Below are 22,858 nucleotides of genomic sequence, written 5' to 3'. Positions count from 1 at the left end.
CCCTTTGTCTCCCTATTATTTTTTTTATTTTTTAATCCATAATTTTTTACTCATCTGTCCATATCCTGGATAAAAGGAGCATCAGACACAAGGTTTTCACAATCACACAGTTACATTGTAAAAATTACATCTTTATACAATTATCTTCAAAAATCAAGGGTAGGGGTGTGAGGGTAGTTCAGGGATAGAGTTCTTGTCTGCTGTGTGGAAGATCATGCATGTCCCCAAAACAAACAAACAAACAAAAAATTCAATGAATAGTGCCTCAATAACAGATAGTCACGTGGAAAAAGAATGAAATGTGACCCCCACCATACAGCATACAAAAAAAAAAATCAAGGCTATTGAATACAGCTCAACAGTTTCAGCTACTTCCTCTAGGTACTCCAATACACCATAACCAAAATGTGATATTTATATAATGCATAAGAATAACCTGCAGGATAATCTCTAAACTTTGTTTGAGATCTCTCAGCCATTGAAACTTTATTTTGTCGCATTTCTCTCTTCCCCCTTTGGTCAAGAAGGCTCTCTCAATCCCTTGATGCCAGGTCCTGGCTTATCTTGGGATTTCTGTCCCATGTTGTCAGGGACATTTACAACTCCAGGAATCATGTCTCAGGTAGGAGGGAGGGCAGTAAATTCACCTGCCAAGTTGGCTTAGTGAGAGAGTCCACATCTGAGTGGCAAAAGAGGTTCTCTGGGGGTGACTCTTAGGCCTAATTTTTATTAGACTTAGCCTGTCCTTTGCAGTAATAAGTTTCATAGGTGTGAACTTCAAGATCAAGGGGTCAGCCTATTGATTTGGTTGTCCCTACTGCTTGTGAGAATATCAGCGATTCTCGGAAAGTTGTAATAATTCCTCCATTCTCCCCATTCCCCCAAGGGGACTTTGCAAATACTTCTTTATTCACTGCCCAAATTACTCTGGATTATATTGGAGCATCACACTATGTACAGGTACATCTCTTTCTCCACATTTTCTCTGGACAAACCAACAAAATCTCATGCCCTATTCAAGATTCCATGTACTTTAGGTGTTAATTTATGGTGTAAACTGACCATACAAGTTATATTAAGAAATGCACTACCCAAAATGTAAATTTTGCACCAAATGAGCATCTCTCCCTTGAAAGAAGTTGAAGTTTTAGAATATGGACAATATCATCCTTTACCCTTACCTTATTCTGGTTTACCTTAGTCCTATCCAGATCAGCTCATTCATATCTCCACTCAAAGTCAGATCACTTTTTCAATTTTTTAAACAGGTCCTGTATAGGTACTGCTGACTTTCATAGTTTCAGAGCTCTAACTCTGAGACTCAGGTGTCCCATAAATACCTGAAGTTTCTGGGAATGAGAAGGTTATAATCAAATTGCTTAGTATCTCAGAATTTAGGAAAAACAGTTACAACTCCTGAATATATGCGACTGCTGTAAGAGTTTACAATCTAGGACCTTTTACAATAGGCCCCAACCTGATAACTCAGGATCTCAACTTCAGTTTACTGAGTTTTTATATTATAGTTAGTCCACATGATTGAGGCATGATCATATCTGTCTTTTTGTTCCTGACATTTCATTCCACATGCAGTCCTTAAGGTTCATATAACACTAGTTGCATACCTCATAACTTCATTCCTTCTTGCAGCCACTCAGTAGTCCATTGTATGTGTACGCCATAGTTCTCCATTCACTTCCTCAGTAGTTGTCCCCTTAGGCCCCTTCCATCCATTGTGGGTCACTAACACTGCCACCATAAACACTAGTGTGCCAATGTCCGTTCCCATCTCCACACTTTTTAGCTCCTCCAGGAATATACTGAGCAACAGGGTTTTAGGATCATATGGCAACCCCACCCCTGGCCTCCTCTGGAACCACCACACTGCTCTCCAAGGAGCTGCACCTCTCTTTCCCTACTGACAGTACAGGTACATCTCTTTCTCCACATTTTCTCTAGCACTTGTTTCTGTCTGTTCATTTTTAAACAGTTTTATTCACACATCATACAGTCCAACATGTGTATAGACATGCCTTTGCCACCATAATCTATATGAACATGTTTCTTTTCTTCCATGAAGAATCCACACCCCTCCCCATGCCTATTGACATTTAGTTTTGATATAATGCCTTTGTTGCATTCAGTGGAAGTTTATTACAATGTTACTGTTCGCTATTTACCCTTACTTTGATTGTACTCCCCCCCATACCATCTCTTTTTAGCACCCTGCACAATGTTGACATTAATGTGTTCTCCTTCTTGGAAAAGCTTTTTTTTATTTGTACATTTAATCACCATCATTGTCCACTGTAGGCATCCCTAAATTATACCATTGCAGTAGTTTGTCCTCTATCTTTCCTTCTGGTTTCATATGTGTCCTCACCCCTTCTCCTTCAGTCATGTTCACATTCAACTTCATTCAGTGTGCTTTTATTATTGTGCTACCATCAAGTAGTATTGTGCTATCCATTTCTGAATGTTTAGTCAGTCCTGTTGCGCAATATATATTCCTTCAGTATCAATTGCCCAATCTTTACCATATTTCTATCTCCTAATAACCTGTGTTCTCAACTTAAGTTCTCAAACTTCAGTCATTAATGTTAGTTCATATTAGTGAGGCCATATGGTATTTGTCCTTTTGTTTCTGGCTAATTTCATTCAGCATAATGTCATCAAGGTTCATCTATATTGTTACCTGCTTCATGACTTTATTCTGTCTTACATCTGCATATAATATTCCATCGATGTATAGCTTGTTTAGCCACTCATCCATTGATGGACATTTATGCTGTTTCCATCTCTGACATCGTAAATAATGCTCCTATAAACATTGGCAGATGGCCACTTGTGACCTTGCCCTCAGGTCCCCTGAATGTATATCTAGTAATGGGATTGCTGGATCATATGGCAGTTTTATATTTAGTTTCCTGAGGAATGGCCAAACTGCTTTCCAAAGTGGTTGTACCATTTTTATTTTTTTATTTTTTGCTTGGGCAGGCACCAGGAATCGAACCCAGATCTCCAGCATGGCAGGCAAGAACTCTTCTTGCTGAGCCACCGTGGCCCGCCCTTGGTTGTACCATTTTATGTTTCCACCAGCAATGGATAAGTATGTCTTTCTGTACATCCTGTCCAGCACTAGTCGTTTTCTGTTTTTTTGATAATGGCCATTCTAGTGAGCTTCAGATGATTTTGGTTTTGATTTGCATATCCCTAATAGCCAGTGAAGTTGAGCATGTTTTCATGTACCTTTTAGCCATTTGTATTTCTTCTTCTGAGATGTGTCTGTTCATGTCTTTTTCCCATTTTTAAATTGGGTTGTTTGTCTTTTTGTTGTTGAGTTGAAGAATATATTCTGGATACTAAACCCTTATCTGATATGTGGTTTCCAAATATTGTCTCCCATGGCATTCACTACTGTTTTTACTTTCCTGATGAAGTCCTTTGATACACAAAAGAGTAGAATTCTGTTTCTTTTGGGGGAGCTTGTTGATACTGATTCAATCTCTTGTGATTGGTTTGTTGAGGTTATCTGTTTCTTCTTAAGTCATTGTTGGTTGTTTATGCCTTTCTAGAAAGTTGTCCATTTCATCTACATTGTCTAGTTGATTAGCATATAGTTCCTCATAGTGCCTTCTCATTACCTCCTTTGTTTCTGCCAGGTCAGTGGTTACGTCTCCTTTTCCATTTCTGATTTTATTTGTTTGCATCCCCCCTCTTTTTTTTTTTTTTTTTTGGTCAATCTAGCTAAGCGTCCATTGATTTTAGTGATTTTCTTAAAGAATCAACTTCTGGTTTTGTTGAATTTTCTCAATTGTTTTCATGTTCTCAATTTCATTTACTTCTGCTCTAATCTTTGTTATTTCTTTCTTTTTGTTTACTTTGGAGTTAGTTTGCTATTCTTTCTGTAGCTCTTCCCAGTGATGAGTTAATTCCTTGATTTTTGTTCTTTCTTCTTTTTTTTAAAATAGACATTTAAAGCAGTAAATTTCCCTTTTTACTGCCTTTGCTGTATCCCATAAATTTTGATATGTTGTGTTTTCTATTCATTTGCCTCAAGATATTTACTGATTTCACTTGTAATTTCTTCTTTGACCTATTCTTTGTTTAAGAGTGTATTATCTAGCCTCCATATATGTGAATTCTCTGGCCCTCTGTCGGATATTGATTTCCAACTCCATTCTATTATGATCAGGAAGGTGTTTTGTATGATTTCAATCTTTTTAAATATTGAGACTTGCTTTGTGACCCAGCATATGGTCTATCCTTGAGAATGATCCATGAATGCTTGAGAAAAATGTATATCCTGCTGTTGTGGGATGCAATGTTCAGTAAATGTCTGTTAAATCTAGTTCATTTATCACATTATTCAAATTCTTTATCAATCCTCTACCTAGATATTCTATGCATTGATGAGAGCAGTGAACTGAAGTCTCCAACTATTATGGTCCAGGTGTCTATTTTTCCCTTCTGTGTTGTCAGTGTTTGCCTCATGTACTTTGGAGCACTCTGGCTTGGTGCATAAATACTTATGATTATCTCTTCTTGTTGAATTGTTCCTTTTATTAATACATAGTGTCCTTCTTTGTCTCTTAATTATTTTACATTTGAAGTTTAATTTGTCAGATATTGTTATCACTCCTGCTCTTTTTTGATTGTTATTTGCATAAACTATCTTTTTTCAACCTTTCACTTTTGATCTATTTTTGTCCTTGGGTCTAAAATGACAATCTCCTGTAGAGAGCATGTAAATTGGTCCTGCTTTTTAATCCATTCTGCCTCTCTCTGTCTTTTGATTGGGAGGTTTAATCCATTAAAATTTAATGTCATTACTGTAAAGGCAGTAGTGTCTTCTACCATTTTGTCTTTTGAATTTTATATATCTATTTTTTTCTCTTTTCACCTTTACTGATAGTCTTCATTTCTACACTCTTCTCCAGACCTCTCTTCTGCTTTTTCCTATCTGCCTGTAGTGCTCCCTGTAGTATTTCTTGCAGAGCCAGTCTCTTAGTCACAAATTATCTCAGTGATTGTCTGAAAATATTTTAACCTTCCCCTCTCTTTTTTTTGTATGCTGTATGGTGGGGTCACATTTCATTGTTTTTCCATGTGAGTATCCTGTTATCACAGCACCATTTATTGAATTTTTTGTTTATTTTTGTTGGTTTATTTGTTTGGAAAGTGTATGGGCCAGGAATTGAATGTGGGTCTCCCTCACGACAGGCGAGAATTCTATCACTGCAATACCGTTGCACCCCCCCTCCTCATTTTTGAAGTATAATTTTACTGTGTATGGAATTCTTGCTTTGTAGTTTCTCTCTTTTAGGATCTTAAATTTATCATACCACCACTGCCTTCTCACCTCCATGGTTTCTACTGAGAAATCTCTTGTATGTGATGCTTTTCTCTTATTGCTTTCAAAATTCTCTCTTTGTCTTTGATATCTGACAATCTGATTAGTAAACGTCTTGGAGTATGTATGTTTAGATCTATTCTGTTTGGGGTACACTGCACTTGGATCTGTAATTTTATGTCTTTCATAAGAAATGGGAAATTTTCAGTGATTATTTCCTCCATTAGTCTTTCTCCTCCTTTTCCCTTCTCTTCTCCTTTTGAGACACCCCAGCACATATATTTGTGTGCTTCATGTTGCATTCACCTTCCTGAGTACCTGCTTATATTTTTCCATTCTTTTCCCTATATATACATATTTTTAATGTGAAATATAACACATATACAAAAAAGCAATAAATTTCCAAGAACATTTTAACAAGTTATAGAACAGATTGTTAAGTTTGGTATGGGTTACAGTTCCATGATTTTTCGTTTTTTTTTCTTTTAGCTGCTCCAAGACACTGGAGACCAACGGAAATATCAGTATAATGATTCAGCAGTCATACTCATTATGTTAAATCCTGTCTTCTCTGTTATACTCCTCCTTTTCTTTATACAACGTACATAAATAAAAGCAATAAATTTCAAAGTACATCATAACAAATAGTTGTAGAACAGATTTCAGAGTTTGGTATGGGTTACAATTCCACAATTTTAAGTTTTTATTTCTTGCTGCTCTGAGGTATTGGAGGCTGAAAGAAATACCAGTATAATGATTCAGCACTCATACTCATTTGTTAAACCCAACCTTCTCTATATAACTTCACTATCAGCTTTGATCTTTCTCCCACTTAGGAGTGGGATGGGCTGTTGATAATATGGAATAGGGTTATATAACTAGTTGGTGTTCTGGAAGGGCCGACCCCTCTGCTTTTCAGGTCTGGTCTGGTTCAGGTACTCATCTAGAGGTTGCAGGTTTTGGGAAATTACCCTAGCCCATAGGGCCTGAATTCCTTGAAGGAGGGATTCTGGTTGATCTGGGTCTTACCCTGTTCATGGAGATGATGTACCCTTTAGGGACATTCACCTGACTAGTTACTTTGACTCTCAGACAAACTTAATTCTGCCCTTGGCTGGGGCAGTGCTGGAGCCTAGTGCTTCTAGTTCTATCTAATGAACTGTTAAGGAGTAGAGAAAAGCAAAAAAAAAAAAAGCCTTTTCAGAGCAGGACCCCTGTTCCTCACGTTTGTCAATCAGGAGCTTACGCTGGTAACTGGCTGTATGTATCTCCAGACTCCATATGCCCCCTTTTCTTGGGGTCCAACTGTTTTCCAGTATTTTGTACTGTCCAACTCCAAAAGCCTTTGGTTTTTTTTTCTGTCAGCCCTGCTCTCTCTTTGCTGGAGTAAAAACTTCTGGTACCTTTAGTGCTTATTCCAGGTTTATCTGTGCTGGGGGCCTATTTTCAGTAGTTAATTTGTGAATTAATTCTGCAATTGGAGCTTGGTTGAGCTAAGCCCTTGCTGCTAGTAAAGTCTGTTTCCTTTCCCTTAGGGGAACCGGCCCATTGGGAAGGGGTGCTCGCTTTGCAGCTTGGGAGGCTTGCAGTTCTGTGTGTGGTCTCAGCCATTCCACCTGGTCCAGACTGGTGTACGCTGTGTACTCAATCACTGATATCGCCCCAGCACGTGTTCTATACTGTCCCTGGCTATTTACTAGCTGCTCTGGTCTGGAGGATAAATTAAATTCCACACCTTACTAAGCCAGCATCTTACCCCTAAGATCAATAACGTGTATATTGACACACTTGTTGCACAAGTCTCTTAGGCCCTGTTCATTTTTTTTTCACTCTTCTTTCTCTTCCTCAGCGTAAATCATTTCTGTTGTCTTGTCTTCAGATTTACTGATTCTTTCTTCTCCCACCTCCAATCTGCCTTTGAAATAGTCTAAAGAATTTTTCATTTCAATTTTTGTGTTCTTCTTCTTTATTATTTCTCTTTAGTTTCTTTTTCAAATTTCTGGCTCTTTACTGGGATTCTCGTAGTGTTCATTCTTTTTTCCCTTGATATCCTTTATTTCCTTGAGCATATTAATGATCAGTTTTTTAAGTCATTGTCTAGTATGTCCAGTGTCTGGTTGTCTTTATTGATGGTACCTGGAGTTTTATCTGCTCCTTTGGTTGAGCCATCATTTTCTGTTTCTTTGTTCGTCTGGTAATCTTTTTTTGCACACTATGCATTTTAGTATTTTAAGGTGTTACCTCTGGGATTTAGTTACTGCGCTGTCTGCTTCTTATATTTTTATCCAGCTAGTAATCTGATAGATATTTCTTTGAGTGCCATTAACTAACCAAACAAACCAATGCAAAAAATACCTATTATGTGTTTTTCCAGAGCTCTGCTTTGGCTTGTGCTCTCTTTCAGTCTTTTGTCCTGTGAAGATCAGGGCCTAGGTGAACATGAAGGGCAGGGTCCTCTTTGTTTTTCTGAGCCTGTGTCTTGTTCTGGGCGTAGGCATGCCAAATGCCTTAGGAATTTCCCCATTTACAGAAATTGGAATGCCCACTTAACCCCTCCTGGGTGCTCTTAATGTATGTCTTAAAGCGGGTAATCCTTTGCTCCAGGCAACTTTGAGTTGTTTCTTAACTTTTTTAGCTGCTTAGAAGCTGCTTCTGCCTATGAGTAGGTTCTGAGAGGGTGAGCCAGAGAAGTGTCCTTGTTCAGGCTTTCAGGCTGCTACTGGATAGATTGGCACTGACATACAAAAATGTATGTGCATAGGGTGTAGTTTACTCCCTTTGAAACATGGCCTGGACCCCCCAGTGAAACCTCAAGATGGCTCCACACTGTGATGTTGAAGAGATTATGGGAAGGGTCAGCAAGAGAGCCTGCAGATTCTCCTGTAGCGTTTAAAGCTGCCTTTCTTGGTTTGGTTCTTGCCTTGTTACTGTAACCTTTTTTGGTTTTCTGGAGTTTTGACGAAAATGGCTTTTCCAATTTTTGCTAGTTATTTAAAGATTCTCTGGGTAGGAATAGTACCCTGGAGCATCTTATGCCACCATCATGGTCAACTGGAAGTTTCCCATCCCATTTTTGAGGATGAGTCTAGATAGATGACTTCATTGCTGTTTGGAGAGTGGGGAAGCTAATTCTGGACAGCAGAATAATGATGGAGGAGCTGGCACCAAAAAGTTGCCAGAAACACAAGTAGGTTTCTTCTACCACACACTTAGTCATTTCATGAGCAGCTGACTAAGCCAGGGTGGTCTCTGAATATTTCAAGTGATAGTATGATATTATTAAATCTCAAATACTTTAATGTATTTTTTTAGTGTGCAATTTGTTAGCTTTTAATATATTCACAAAATTGTGCAACGATCATCACTCTCTAATTCCACAACATTTTCATCAGCTCAGAAAGAAACCTCATACCCATTAGTAGTGATTCCCTGTTCCTCTTTCCTCCTAGTGCCTGGAAACCACTTGTGCTGGTTTGAAAGGATGTGTGTACCCTAGAAAAGCCATATTTTAATCCTAATCCCATTTTGTAAAGGCAGCCATTTCTTCTAATCCCTATTTAGTACTGTGTGTTTGAATCTGTAATTAGATCATCCCCCTGTAGGTGTAACTCAATCAAGAGTGGTTGTTAAACTGGATTAGGTGGAGACACTGGTTGGTCTTGATTAGTTTACTGGAATCCTATAAAAGAGGAAACATTTTGGAGAAAGCTGGAGATTCAGAGAGAGCAGAGAATGACATAGCCACAAGAAGCAGAGTCCACCAGCCAGCGACCTTTGGAAATGAAGAAGGAAAATCCCTCCTGGGGAGCTTCATGAAGCAGAAAGCCATGAGAGAACACTGTGTTCGCTACATGCCTTTCCATATGAGAGAGCATCCCTGGCTATGTTCACTGCATGCCTTTCCACTTAAGAGAGAAACCCTAAATTTCATCAGCCTTCTTGAATTAAGGTGTCTTTCCCTGGATGCCTTAGATTGGACATTTCTATAGACTTGCTTTAATTGTAACATTTTCTTGGCCTTAGAACTGTAAACTAGCAACTTATTAAATTCCCCTTTTTAAAAGCCATTCCGTTTCTGCATTCTGGCAACTTATTAAATTCCCCTTTTTAAAAGCCATTCCGTTTCTGCATTCTGGCAGCTGGTAAACTAGAACACCACTAATCCAATTTCTGTCTCAATGGATTTGCTCATTCTGGGATTTTCATATAAGTAGAATCATACAGTATGTCACCTTTTGTGTCTGGATTCTTTTGCTTAGCATAATATTTTCAAGGTTCATCCATTATTTTGCATGTATGGGCACTTCATTCCTTTTATTGCCAAATAATATGCTATTTTATGGCTATATAACATTTTATTTATCAATCCATCAGTTTATGGACATTTGAGCTGTTTCCACTTTTTGACTGTTATTTTGACTGAATAATGCTGCTGTGAACAAACATATACAAATTTTTGTGTGGATGTATGTTTTCATTTCTATTAAGTTTTACTTAGGAATAGAATTGATGGGTCATATGGTAGGTAACTTTATGTTTAACATTTTGAGTAACTACTAAACGATTTTCCACAGTGCTGTACCATTTTACTTATCAGCAGTATATGAAGGTTCTAATTTCTCCATATGCTCACCAGCACTTGCTGTTTTCTTTTTTATTAGAGCCATCCTAGTGAGTGTGAAGTGGTATCTCATTGTGGTTTTGATTTGAATTTCCTTAAAAGATTATGATGTTGAACATCTTTCATGTACTTGTTGGCAATTTGTATATCTTTTTTTTTTTTTTTTTATTAACGGAAAGAAAAAAAAAGAAATTAACACAACATTTAGAAATCATACCATTCTACATATGCACTCAGTAATTCTTAACATCATCACATAGATGCATGATCATTGTTTCTTAGTACATTTGCATCGGTTTAGAGGAACTAGCAACACAACAGAAAAAGATATAAAATGTTAATATAAAGAAAAGAAATAAAAGTAGTAGTAATAGTAAAAAACAACAACAACAAACAAACCAACAAGCAAACAAAAACAAAAAAAACCCTATAGCTCAGATGCAGCTTCATTCAGTATTTTAACATGATTGCTTTACAATTAGGTATTATTGTGCTGTCCATTTTTGAGTTTTTGTATCTAGTCCTGTTGCACAGTCTGTATCCCTTCAGCTTCAATTACCCATTGTCTTACCCTGTTTCTAACTCCTGCTGAACTCTGTTACCAATGACATATTTCAAGTTTATTCTCGAATGTCCGTTCACATCAGTGGGACCATACAGTATTTGTCCTTTAGTTTTTGGCTGGATTCACTCAGCATAATATTCTCTAGGTCCATCCATGTTATTACATGGTTCATAAGTTTATCTTGTCTTAAAGCTGCATAATATTCCATCGTATGTATATACCACAGTTTGTTTAGCCACTCTTCTGTTGATGGAGATTTTGGCTGTTTCCATCTCTTTGCAAGTGTAAATAACGCTGCTATAAACATTGGTGTGCAAATGTCCGTTTGTGTCTTTGCCCTTAAGTCCTTTGAGTAGATACCTAGCAATGGTATTGCTGGGTCGTATGGCAATTCTATATTCAGCTTTTTGAGGAACCGCCAAACTGCCTTCCACAGTGGTTGCACCCTTTGACATTCCCACCAACAGTGGATAAGTGTGCCTCTTTCTCCGCATCCTCTCCAGCACTTGTCATTTTCTGTTTTGTTGATAATGGCCATTCTGGTGGGTGTGAGATGATATCTCATTGTGGTTTTGATTTGCATTTCTCTAATGGCCAGGGACATTGAGCATCTCTTCATGTGCCTCTTGGCCATCCGTATTTCTTCTTCTGGTAGGTGTCTGTTTAAGTCTTTTTCCCATTTTGTAATTGGGTTGGCTGTCTTTTTGTTGTTGAGTTGAATAATCTCTTTATAAATTCTGGATACTAGACCTTTATCTGATATGTCGTTTCCAAATATTGTCTCCCATTGTGTAGGCTGTCTTTCTACTTTCTTGATGAAGTTCTCTGATGCACAAAAGTGTTTAATTTTGAGGAGCTCCCATTTATTTATTTCCTTCTTCAGTGTTCTTACTTTAGGTTTAAGGTCCATAAAACCACCTCCAGTTGTAAGATCCATAAGATATCTCCCAACATTTTCCTCTAACTGTTTTATGGTCTTAGACCTAATGTTTAGATCTTTGATCCATTTTGAGTTAACTTTTGTATAGGGTGTGAGAGATGGGTCTTCTTTCATTCTTTTGCATATGGATATCCAGTTCTCTAGGCACCATTTATTGAAGAGACTGTTCTGTCCCAGGTGAGTTGGCTTGACTGCCTTATCAAAGATCAAATGTCCATAGATGAGAGGGTCTATATCTGAGCACTCTATTCGATTCCATTGGTCGATATATCTATCTTTATGCCAATACCATGCTGTTTTGACCACTGTGGCTTCATAATATGCCTTAAAGTCTGGCAGCGCGAGACCTCCAGCTTCGTTTTTTTTCCTCAAGATGTTTTTAGCAATTCGGGGTACCCTGCCCTTCCAGATAAATTTGCTTATTGGTTTTTCTATTTCTGAAAAATAAGTTGTTGGGATTTTGATTGGTATTGCATTGAATCTGTAAATCAATTTAGGTAGGATTGACATCTTAACTATATTTAGTCTTCCAATCCATGAACACGGTATGCCCTTCCATCTATTTAGGTCTTCTGTGATTTCTTTTAACAGTTTTTTTGTAGTTTTCTTTATATAGGTTTTTTGTCTCTTTGGTTAAATTTATTCCTAGGTATTTTATTCTTTTAGTTGCGATTGTAAATGGGATTCGTTTCTTGATTTCCGCCTCAGCTTGTTCATTACTAGTGTATAGAAAAGCTACAGATTTTTGAATGTTGATCTTGTAGCCTGCTACTTTGCTGTACTCATTTATTAGCTCTAGTAATTTTGTTGTGGATTTTTCTGGGTTTTCTACATATAGTATCATATCGTCTGCAAACAGTGATAGTTTTACTTCTTCCTTTCCAATTTTGATGCCTTGTATTTCTTTTTCTTGCCTAATTGCTCTGGCTAGAACTTCCAACACAATGTTGAATAATAGTGGTGATAGTGGACATCCTTGTCTTGTTCCTGATCTTAGGGGGAAAGTTTTCAATTTTTCCCCATTGAGGATGATATTAGCTGTGGGTTTTTCATATATTCCCTCTATCATTTTAAGGAAGTTCCCTTGTATTCCTATCTTTTGAAGTGTTTTCAGCAGGAAAGGATGTTGAATCTTGTCAAATGCCTTCTCTGCATCAATTGAGATGATCATGTGATTTTTCTGCTTTGATTTGTTGATATGGTGTATTACATTAATTGATTTTCTTATGTTGAACCATCCTTGCATACCTGGGATGAATCCTACTTGGTCATGATGTATAATTCTTTTAATGTGTTGTTGGATACGATTTGCTAGAATTTTATTGAGGATTTTTGCATCTGTATTCATTAGAGAGATTGGTCTGTAGTTTTCTTTTTTTGTAATATCTTTGCCTGGTTTTGGTATGAGGGTGATGTTGGCTTCATAGAATGAATTAGGTAGTTTTCCCTCCACTTCGATTATGTTGAAGAGTTTGAGGAGAGTAGGTACTAATTCTTTCTGGAATGTTTGATAGAATTCACATGTGAAGCCGTCTGGTCCTGGACTTTTCTTTTTAGGGAGCTTTTGAATAACTAATTCAATCTCTTTACTTGTGATTGGTTTGTTGAGGTCGTCTATTTCTTCTTGAGTCAAAGTTGGTTGTTCATGTCTTTCCAGGAACCTGTCCATTTCTTCTAAATTGTTGTATTTATTAGCGTAAAGTTGTTCATAGTATCCTGTTATTACCTCCTTTATTTCTGTGAGGTCAGTAGTTATGTCTCCTCTTTCATTTCTAATCTTATTTATTTGCATCCTCTCTCTTCTTCTTTTTGTCAATCTTGCTAAGGGCCCATCAATCTTGTTGATTTTCTCATAGAACCAACTTCTGGTCTTATTGATTTTCTCTATTGTTTTCATGTTTTCAATTTCATTTATTTCTGCTCTAATCTTTGTTATTTCTTTCCTTTTGCTTGCTTTGGGATTAGTTTGCTGTTCTTTCTCCAGTTCTTCCAAGTGGACAGTTAATTCCTGCATTTTTGCCTTTTCTTCTTTTCTGATAAAGGCATTTAGGGCAATAAATTTCCCTCTTAGCACTGCCTTTGCTGCGTCCCATAAGTTTTGATATGTTGTGTCTTCATTTTCATTTGCTTCTAGGTATTTACTAATTTCTCTTGCAATTTCTTCTTTGATCCACTTGTTGTTTAAGAGTGTGTTGTTGAGCCTCCATGTATTTATGAATTTTCTGGCCCTCCGCCTATTATTGATTTCCAATGTATATCTTTTTTTGAGAAATTTTTTCAAATCTCTTGCCCAGTTTTAAATTGAGTTATCTTTTTATTATTAAGTAGTAAGATTTCTTTTTATATTCTGTATACAATTCTTTATATGATTTATGGATATTTTCATAGTGGGTTACTTTTACCTTCTTAATTATACCATTTATAGATCAAAACTTTTAAATTTTGATGAAATTCAGTTTTCTTTTTCTTTTGTTGCTTGTGCTTATGGTGTTGTATCTTAAGAAACCACTGCCTAATCCAAGGTCATGAAGATTTACCCCTTTGTTTTCTTCTAGGAGTTTTAGTTTTAGGTCTTATGTTTAGGTTTGAGGTTCATTTTGAGTTCATTTTTGTGTGGTGTGAGATTGGAGGTCTTATACCAACAAATATTTTCGGAACAACTGTTTTGGTGAGTAAGAGGTTGTCACAGTTCAACAGGTGTTACACATCTGTCCTGTAGGTCTTGATGGACTCATAAAGGTAGTATACACTAATGTGTTTTTATACTTACTGGTTATTTTGGCTTATTTTCTCTATCATTGTATGATAAGGAAAAAGGTTCCTGAGAAGTGAAATGAATAAAATTGTAAGATTTTGTGAATAAAGAATCATGGTTGCCAAAACAACTTCTCTTTCACCAGATGTTGTGATAGTAGTTGTAATAATAATGATAACATTAATATTAATAATGATAACTCTGTTTTGTATGTTCATTATCCAATTTTTATAAATTAAAAATCTGAGGATTAGAAGAAATTACTTGAACAAAATCAGACAGTTACTAAGTGACAGACTTCTGCTGTAAGAGTCCAAAGCCTGAGTTTTTAACTGCTATTTTATTTGTCTATACCTTTAAAAGCATGTATAATATATTAAAAAATGTTCCTATTTAAGAAAGATTATTCAAGTTACCTCATGGGAGGGTGAGATGGTTGGCAAAGGAATTAGAAGATCATAGAACTAGAAACTAAGGACTGTTGAAGAGGTCCAGCTTCTTTTCCTGCTATGCAATAATGAGAGCAGGGCGGGCCACGGTGGCTCAGCAGGCAAGAATGCTCGCCTGCCATGCCAGAGGACCTGGGTTCGATTCCCAGTGCCTGCCCATGTTAAAAAAAAAAAAATAGTAATAATAATGAGAGCATATCCTATTTTGAATTATTTTCAGAGAAGTTGTACAGATTCTGTTTCTAATGTGTTTACAATGATTATTATTTATTCATGATATGATTCCTTATTCCATCAGAGTAACTCATACTTGTAGTTTAAGCTCAGAAGGGCTTTGCAGTTTGACAGATCATAACTCTAATTTCTACTCTGTCATGTACTCTCTGAGGCAGTGAATTAAGTCATTTGCTTTTCTGAGCTTCTGTTTTCTCATTTCTCAATCCCTTTAAGAGTTTTGTCATATATCACATAAGTGCATGCACATGCAATACACACACAACTTGGATATCATTTACTACGTTTATTCAAAATGAAGAAGATAGCCAGTAAAAGTAACAACGTGTGGAATTGAAAAGTCAGGAAAAGACTGAACTCACTTGGGCTTTAAAATATTATGAGAATTGATTTACACTAATAACGTTGAAAAGTAAATGGACCAGCTATGTTTTGGTAACCTCAGAAATTGCATCAGTGGTATTGGATGTTAGAACAATTTTCAAATGATTATTACTTAAGGATAGGATCTAAGAAATGGGTTATAAATGTTGAAGGTACTTCTGAGAAGTTTTCAATTTTCCCAAGAAGAGTTTGAGATGTGATTTGAAAACGCTTTTATTTTGGCCTTGCTAATGTGTACTCATTCTTCAGGGATGTAATTTAGGTCTTGGGCCCTCTGAGGAGCCTTTCCAAACCCCTTGTTTCCTGGGTTTACCTTTATCCTATCATTTATCTTATAGTATTGTAATTGTCTCTCTATTGGTATACTTTCTCAACTAAATCTTGAAAAAAGTGACAGTAATTTCTGAATCACCTGGTTCATATATAATAAGACCTCAGTATGTGTTTAATGAATGAGTAGGTTTTGTAAGCTCTCAATCAAATTGCAACTAATAACAATAGCTGATGTCTGTTTAATGCTAGCACTGTTTGAAGTGCTTTATGTGTATTAATTCATTTAATCTTCATAATGACTCCATGAGGTAGGTACAATTATTATGCCCATTGTGCAGATGAGGAAGCGAAGGCACAAAGAAATTAAGCATCCCCACCATTAAGTACCCAAGTTCACATTGGTTTATGGTGGGCCTTTAGGTGGTCTGACTCCAGAGCATATGCTCATAACCATTATACTAAACTATCTCTTAAGTTGTGGCTAGCCTTTATTGAGTACTTACTTTGAACTGGGCGCTATTCTAAGACTTTTACCAATATTAACTCATTTAATTATTATACTTCCTCTCTGAAGGAAAGTAATATTATAAATCCCCATTTTACAGCTGAAGAAACAGAAGTTTTATCCTTTACCAGCTCTATGTTCTTGGGCAAGTTACCTGCTCTTTTGAAATTTTATTTTTTTCATCTGTTAAGTAGGTGTAATACCTATCTCAAAGGAATTTTGTGATGATGAAAGAGGAAACACATTTATAATGCCTGATACCTATTGGGGATAGGTTAATTTTAGTTCCCTTCCTTTCTTTGCAGAAACAAAAGTTCATGGGCTTAAAAATAAATTGAGATATTACTGTGCCTGGGAACATAAACTGGAGCCCAAGTATGGAGACTATTAATATCTACTGTAGTTTTGTTTAAGGAGGCACCTAATGAAATGATATATTCAAGAAAGGTGAGATTGAAGGGATGATTTGGCAGAACAGCTATCACTCTGTTGACAGTCAAATTTGACAGATAGCTGGATGAGTGGATGTCCTTCACTGCTCTTTTATATCTCTGAATTGATTGCCTTATGGATGAGCATATCTGTCCCATATAGAGGAGAGCTATTTGATTAAGGATACTTAAGGGAGTCTTTAATTAGAGTCATTTATTTAGGCCTATTTTTCTTTTCTTTTTATTAAGGTTTTGGTTAAGGTATAGAATGCACTCTTTTCCAGGAGGAAAGAGTCACTTGCGTCAGTTTTCCCTGAGGGTGAGACCCAGCAGGTTGAAAGATTTCTCTATGAAGCCTCTAGACACTGTGTTTTTCCTGCCCTGGTCGGTATGTGGCATTTGTCTGCCTGTGGATCCTACCAGCATAAAGTGTTGTGGTACCTTTAACTTCAGCAGACTCTTCCTGCTGGGGTTGTCATCAACACAGAGGAGAGGGTGTAGGCTGGCTTTAATTGCTTCAGTTTTCCAAACCCTGGGGTCTGAATTCATTCCAGACCCGTCTGAATTCTTTGAGGGAGGGATTCCACCTGATCTGGGCCCCACCCCTCTCCTGGGGAAGGCACAGCCTCCAGACAAGCTCTCAGACAAGCTTAATTTCACCCTTGCCTGGGGCAGTTGGAGCCTGATAAGCCTTGCAGGTGTAGCCAAAGAGCAGTCAAGCTGTAGCAACACAGTCACAAAAAAGAAAAAAAAAATCCGTTGCAGAGCAGGACCGCTGTTCCTTGGGTTTGCCAATCAAGAGCTTAAGTTGGTATGTTGCTCTGTGTATCTCCAGATCCTATGTGCCCCCTACTTTCCTTCAGGGCCCAAACCCTTTCAAGTATTTTGTGCTGTCCGAGCCAAAAAAAAAACCTGTTTTTTTTGGCTCGGATGTTAGATGTTAGAACAATTTTCAAATGATTATTACTTAAGGATAGGATCTAAGAAATGGGCTATAAATGTTGAAGGTACTTCTGAGAAGTTTTCAGTTTTCCCAAGAAGAGTTTGAGATGTGATCTGAACTCTTGTGCTCTGTGTTTTTTTTTTGTTTTGTTTTGTTTTTGTTTTGTTTTTCTGTCACCTTTGTTTTTCTGTCACCTTTGCCCCCTCTGCACTGGGGCAAAAAACAGCAACCTCAGCTTTTACTTGAGGTTCAGCTGAGCTGGGGCCTATTCTTAGTAGTCAGAATTTGTTAATTCCACAAATTAGAGCTTGGTAGAGCCCATCCCCTTGCTGCTAGTAAAGTCCCTTTTCTTTCCCCTTTGGGAAGCAGCCTGTGGGGAGGGGTGCCAGCTTCTACGGCTTGGGGGACTCATGGTTCCAGGTGGGATTGCAACTTCTTCAGCTTGTCTAGACTGGTGTGTGCTGTGTGTCCAGTCACTGATGTCGCCCCAGCAGTTCTTCTGCACTGTTCCTGGCTATTTACTAGCTGCTCTGGATACCAAACTAAATTCATACCTCACTAAGCCGCCGTCTTGGCTCCGTTATTGGGAAGATACTTTGAAGCTTTGTAATTATCTTGTTCCTCATCAGAATTTCTTTGTATCAGTATGAACTCAGGATATCCTTTTCATTTATTTTTTTCTTTTTTTACATGGACAGGCACTGGGAAATGAACCAGGGTCTCTAGCATGGTAGGCAAGAATTCTGCCTGCTGAGCCACCATGGCCTGCCCAGGATATCCTATTTTATTCAAAGGATTATAATCTATTACTGTCATTATTTTGATGTTCAGATTGTTCCCACATTAGCATTCAGAGCACCTTCAAGTTGGCCCCTGTGTCATTTCAGTGTGTCCTTATCATTCTTTCAGCCCTCCCTTTCTTTCTGGCACGAAAAGTTGCTCCAGGCTTATCTTACATTTTCCAAGCCCCTGGTACCTTCTAGAAGAGAATGGTATTTAGAAACCAGTGTTGGGGGCCAGATGCGTTCATTGCTATCGAGGTGTGGCTGCTCCTAGATCCTCTCAGTGGACAGAGCTAGGGGATAGCTCTGTGTGTATATGTATATATGGCTATATTTATTTTTGTTTATATATAATGAACTTAATGAGTTTACATCGATATCTCCTATTTTAGTTCATAATGACATGATACACTCTAGTTTTCTAACATTATCTGACAATGAGAAAAATTGGCTCCCAGTGATGTTAATATATTTTATGGCTGTTAACCTCTAGACAGATGTCCTCCTCAGTGCCCAATGACAGATCCTTCCTCCATATAGATAGATGCCTTTCTTGCTCTTCCTCACCTAATGGCTTAAGTACTGAATTATTTGGGAAAAGGAATGGCTGACTGTTTTAATTATATAGCTTTTACTACATTTCTATATTTTACTAGTATCATGGAGAAAAGAATTTAGCTGGGGCCTGTTAAACAAGTAGGTGACAATTTTCTTTGTTAATTGTGTGTTTGGTAGTCTTACACATTCAGTAAGTTCTCATAGAACCATTTGGAGAAAATACTGATTTTCTTCTTATTGTAGTTTATTAAAATGAGATTGTAGGATAGTCTTTTAAAATTATATTTATTGTCTTTCTGCTGCTATTTGTAAATTTTTTAACATATTTTACCAAGAAGAGAAGTAGTATGCTTTTATATAGCCAAGTTATTCACCAGTTATTGTTAACATTATGACATCTTTGTGTTATTAACCAGTGCTTAGATCTGAAAATCTGAAGCTGAAGTAAGAACATTGGCTGAAGTGAAAATTTCTTTTCACTCCCCTCTCACTATACTTATATGTTATGAAATAGTAGGAAAAACTGTTATAAGGATTTTGCTTTATAATTCTCTGTTATCCTCTTAATTTGAGGTTGTACATTTACGTATTTGTGTACCTCTTTCCTTTAGGCCACATTATTTAATTCACACTTTAATATGAAATGCCTGGGACCAAATTGATGTTAATAAATGGCAGTGCCATGTTTCTACCAATTTGTTTAAATTGTAGTTCAGTAGAACTCCAGTGTTGATTCATGAAAAACTACTAAACAGTTTTGATTAGTTAGTGCTTCTCAAACTTAAGAATGTATAAAAATTAGAAATTTTGATAAAACACAATTCTTGTGTCTCATCGCAGGGATTCTGATTTCATTGTGTCTGGGTTAGTGCTGAGAACTAGCATTTATACAATCTCAGTTAGTGCTGCCAACCCAAATATTTTGAGTAGTACCAGAATTGCATGATTATTTTCTGAGAATGTTCACACCTTAGAAAATAATGGGTCAATTATTTGTACTAGAGTACTAGAGTTTTATTTATATTTTGTGGTCCTATGGGACATATTTATGACCTATATGTACAAATTGTAATTTGTTATATTACTTTATACCCAGAGTTAATACCTTAGGTAGGATTTAGCCAATTTAGATGCATTTTACATGTTGTTTTACTATCATTATTGATTATTATTGTTTTATTATTTTGATAAGTTATAATAAAAGTTTACATGACAATCGTATTAAAATAAAATTGCCTGAATCATAATGAAAATTTTACTTGAAAAGTTAATGTTTAATTATGATAGATCAGTGTTTTAAGTATCTTTTCTTTTTTTTTTAATTTACAGGCAGTACTTAATTTTCCTAAATATTGTGAACCTGTGGTTAAAGGAGAAGGTAATATAATTTTATTTATTAATAGTAAAGGAGAAGGTAACTATAATTTTATTTGTTAATATTAATTTTAAAAACTTTTAAGGTCTAAATTATTACATTTTTCTCCTATTTGGAGTAGCAAGTGAACGTGATACTCGCAAACTGTGGAGAAATATAGAACCTCATTTGAAGAAAGCCATGCAGACTGTTTATCTCAGGGAAATATCAAGGTAATTTTCTATCTATTAGTATTTCTGTCTCTCTATTAATATAATTATTAGTATAATTAGTATGTTATTTCTGTGTCTTCATTGCAATATTTTTATGCTAACATGTCCATGTTTTGTGTTTTCTTCTCATTGGGTAAAAAGTTATGAAAGTCTTTCAGGTTTGAATCTTTTATTATTTTGAAAGGAACCGTTTTTAACCAGTATGCTTCACAATTTACCTTTAGCAAGGTATATATCTATTAATTGCTATTTTTTTTAACATGGAAAGTTACAAGAAAGTTAGTATTAGTTTTGTTTTTTCATATGTATCCTAGATATTTGAATTGTATAGTGAAAATTTATTTTATTGCTAAAGAACTTAACTGTATAAATCAAGTCATAAATCTATATTTGTCATGGTAATGAAACTGCTCAGGAATCATGGCAGCATGTTGTGGCAGGATATTGATGACAATGTGAATTATGAAGTGCCTTATAATATACTAGGCTAAGCCTAAAATACAAAACATTATAGGAAAAAGATTAATTCATCTCCTTTTCTCCTTTCTAGTTAATTTCAGTATCATTTTCTCTCATAAGTACCTTAATCTCCAACTAATTTATTAACCTTGTTTGCTTTTAATTTATCTGATTGAACTATAATTCAGCAGAATATTATAATATTTTGTTTCTGAATAAAAGTTTATGAATAAGTTTCTGAATAATATTACAAAAGATATTCCTCTTCCTTTTTCAATAATGAAAACTGATTTGATGAGAATTTTTGGAAATCACAGAATGTAAAAGCTTATAAGATACTCCTCTAAAGTCAGAAAAATTTGGAGGCCTGTTAAAAATGATACCTACATAATAAAGAAAGGATTTCCAGGTACCTATAGGATCATAGTGGTCACTCCTGACCAGATCTCTCCACAAGATCAATGAGGATAACAAATCATAACTTTTGTCTCCAGTATGATTAGGACACAGAGATTATAGATTTCAGTTTATATGTAGATGATAAAATAAACAACTGAAACCGTCATAGCCAGCTCTGAAACTCATGCTTGAGTGAATAGTCAAGTGAAGACTGCCAGGAAAAGAAGAGAGGATAGTGGGGGCAGGGAAGAAAGTTGATCTAGTAGTGGTGAAATACAAATGAAATCACCTCTAGAAAGAATGAATCCTGTCCTGAGTGGGAAGATACTGAGAACAGGTCTGATACCTAAATAGTCAGAGCATCGGCTATTGGAGAATCATAAGGAAATGTTTAAGAGTTTGTAGGACCAAAGTCAGTATGCCAGTCTTGGGAAAGTACTGTTTCTGAAGGGAGACAGGTAGGTTATTTGAAAGGGTGTGGGTTCTCTTGGAGGCTTGATAATAAAGGAAAAGAAAGAAGCAAGGGGTAGAAATGAAGGTTCCTCTTCTCTCCTCCCCTTACCCAAGAGAAATGGCAAAACCAGAAGATAAGCCTGTCCCTCCCCCTTAAAATGGCACTACATATTTAAAAAATACCTCATTACACCTGCAGAAGAGGGCACTTTAGAATGAAGAGATCTCAGCCACCTCAAACCCTCATTTTGCCTTTATAGAATCATTTGTCATTGCTGATCCAGGTGAATACTAAGCATTTAAAAATGAAGAGAAAACAAAATAGAAAATCCAAACAGTAGCATTATAAGAAGAAATGGAAATTGTGACTAAACATATTTTAGCTATTGGAAAGTCTCCCTCCCTCCCCCCCCAAAAAAAACAGGTAAAGCTGAGGAAAACTGCAACAATACCATAAACTGATTTAAATTTTTAAAGGGATTTTCAGATTAAAAAGTAGTTTAAATTAAAGATTCAGAAGCTCAGAAAAAGTGGACAAAGGACAGGAAGATATAAAATAAAAGTTGGCTGGACTCAGAAAAGAAATTCAAGCAAAAGTAATCATCTTAGAAATGAAAACCAAATTATAAATATCCAAAGGAGGGTAGATTAATCTGAAAATATATAAGAACACTGAGGAGAGAAATGAAAATAACAGGAGAACACAAGTAGAAGTAAAAACAATCAGGTGGAATGTGTTAATTATATAGAAGACAGGCAAAGAAAGTTCTGTTCTGGTTTGAAATGATGTATGTCCCCTACAAAAGCCATGTTTTAATCAAAATCCCATTTCAGGGTGGGCCACGGTGGCTCAGCAGGCAAGAATGCTTGCCTGCCAGGCCAGAGGACCCGGGTTTGATTCCTGGTGCCTGCCCACGTTAAAAAAAAAAAAATCCCATTTCATAAAGGCAGAATAATCCCTATTCAATACTGTATGTTTGAAACTGTAATCAGATCATCTCCCTGGAGATGTGATTTAATCAAGAATGGTTGTTGAGCTGGATTAGGTGACGACATGTCTCCACCCATTTGGGTTGGTCTTGATAAGTTTCTGGAGTCCTATAAAAGAAGAAACATTTTGGAGAATGAAAGAGATTCAGAGAGAGCAGAGCAGAATGACATAGCCAC

The 22,858-nt window shown here is 36.4% G+C and overlaps 1 protein-coding gene across 3 annotated transcripts in view; it reads left to right on the top strand.

Moving 5' to 3' along the window:
* Nucleotides 1-22,858, top strand: part of ORC5 (origin recognition complex subunit 5) — a 139,758-nt gene that overhangs the window by 52,834 nt on the left and 64,066 nt on the right. For all 3 annotated transcript variants that reach the window (XM_077159234.1, XM_077159207.1, XM_077159174.1), the window contains 2 exons: nucleotides 20,123-20,171; nucleotides 20,290-20,380. In XM_077159234.1, coding sequence (XP_077015349.1) covers nucleotides 20,123-20,171; nucleotides 20,290-20,380 — 140 coding nt within the window. The remainder of the gene's footprint in view (nucleotides 1-20,122; nucleotides 20,172-20,289; nucleotides 20,381-22,858) is intronic.

The sequence above is a fragment of the Tamandua tetradactyla genome, chromosome 1 (assembly GCF_023851605.1).
Source record: "Tamandua tetradactyla isolate mTamTet1 chromosome 1, mTamTet1.pri, whole genome shotgun sequence".
NCBI classification, from domain to species: domain Eukaryota; kingdom Metazoa; phylum Chordata; class Mammalia; order Pilosa; family Myrmecophagidae; genus Tamandua; species Tamandua tetradactyla.
The sequence above is the reverse complement of the archived record's forward strand: the minus strand, read 5'-3'. Positions and strand labels throughout refer to the sequence as shown.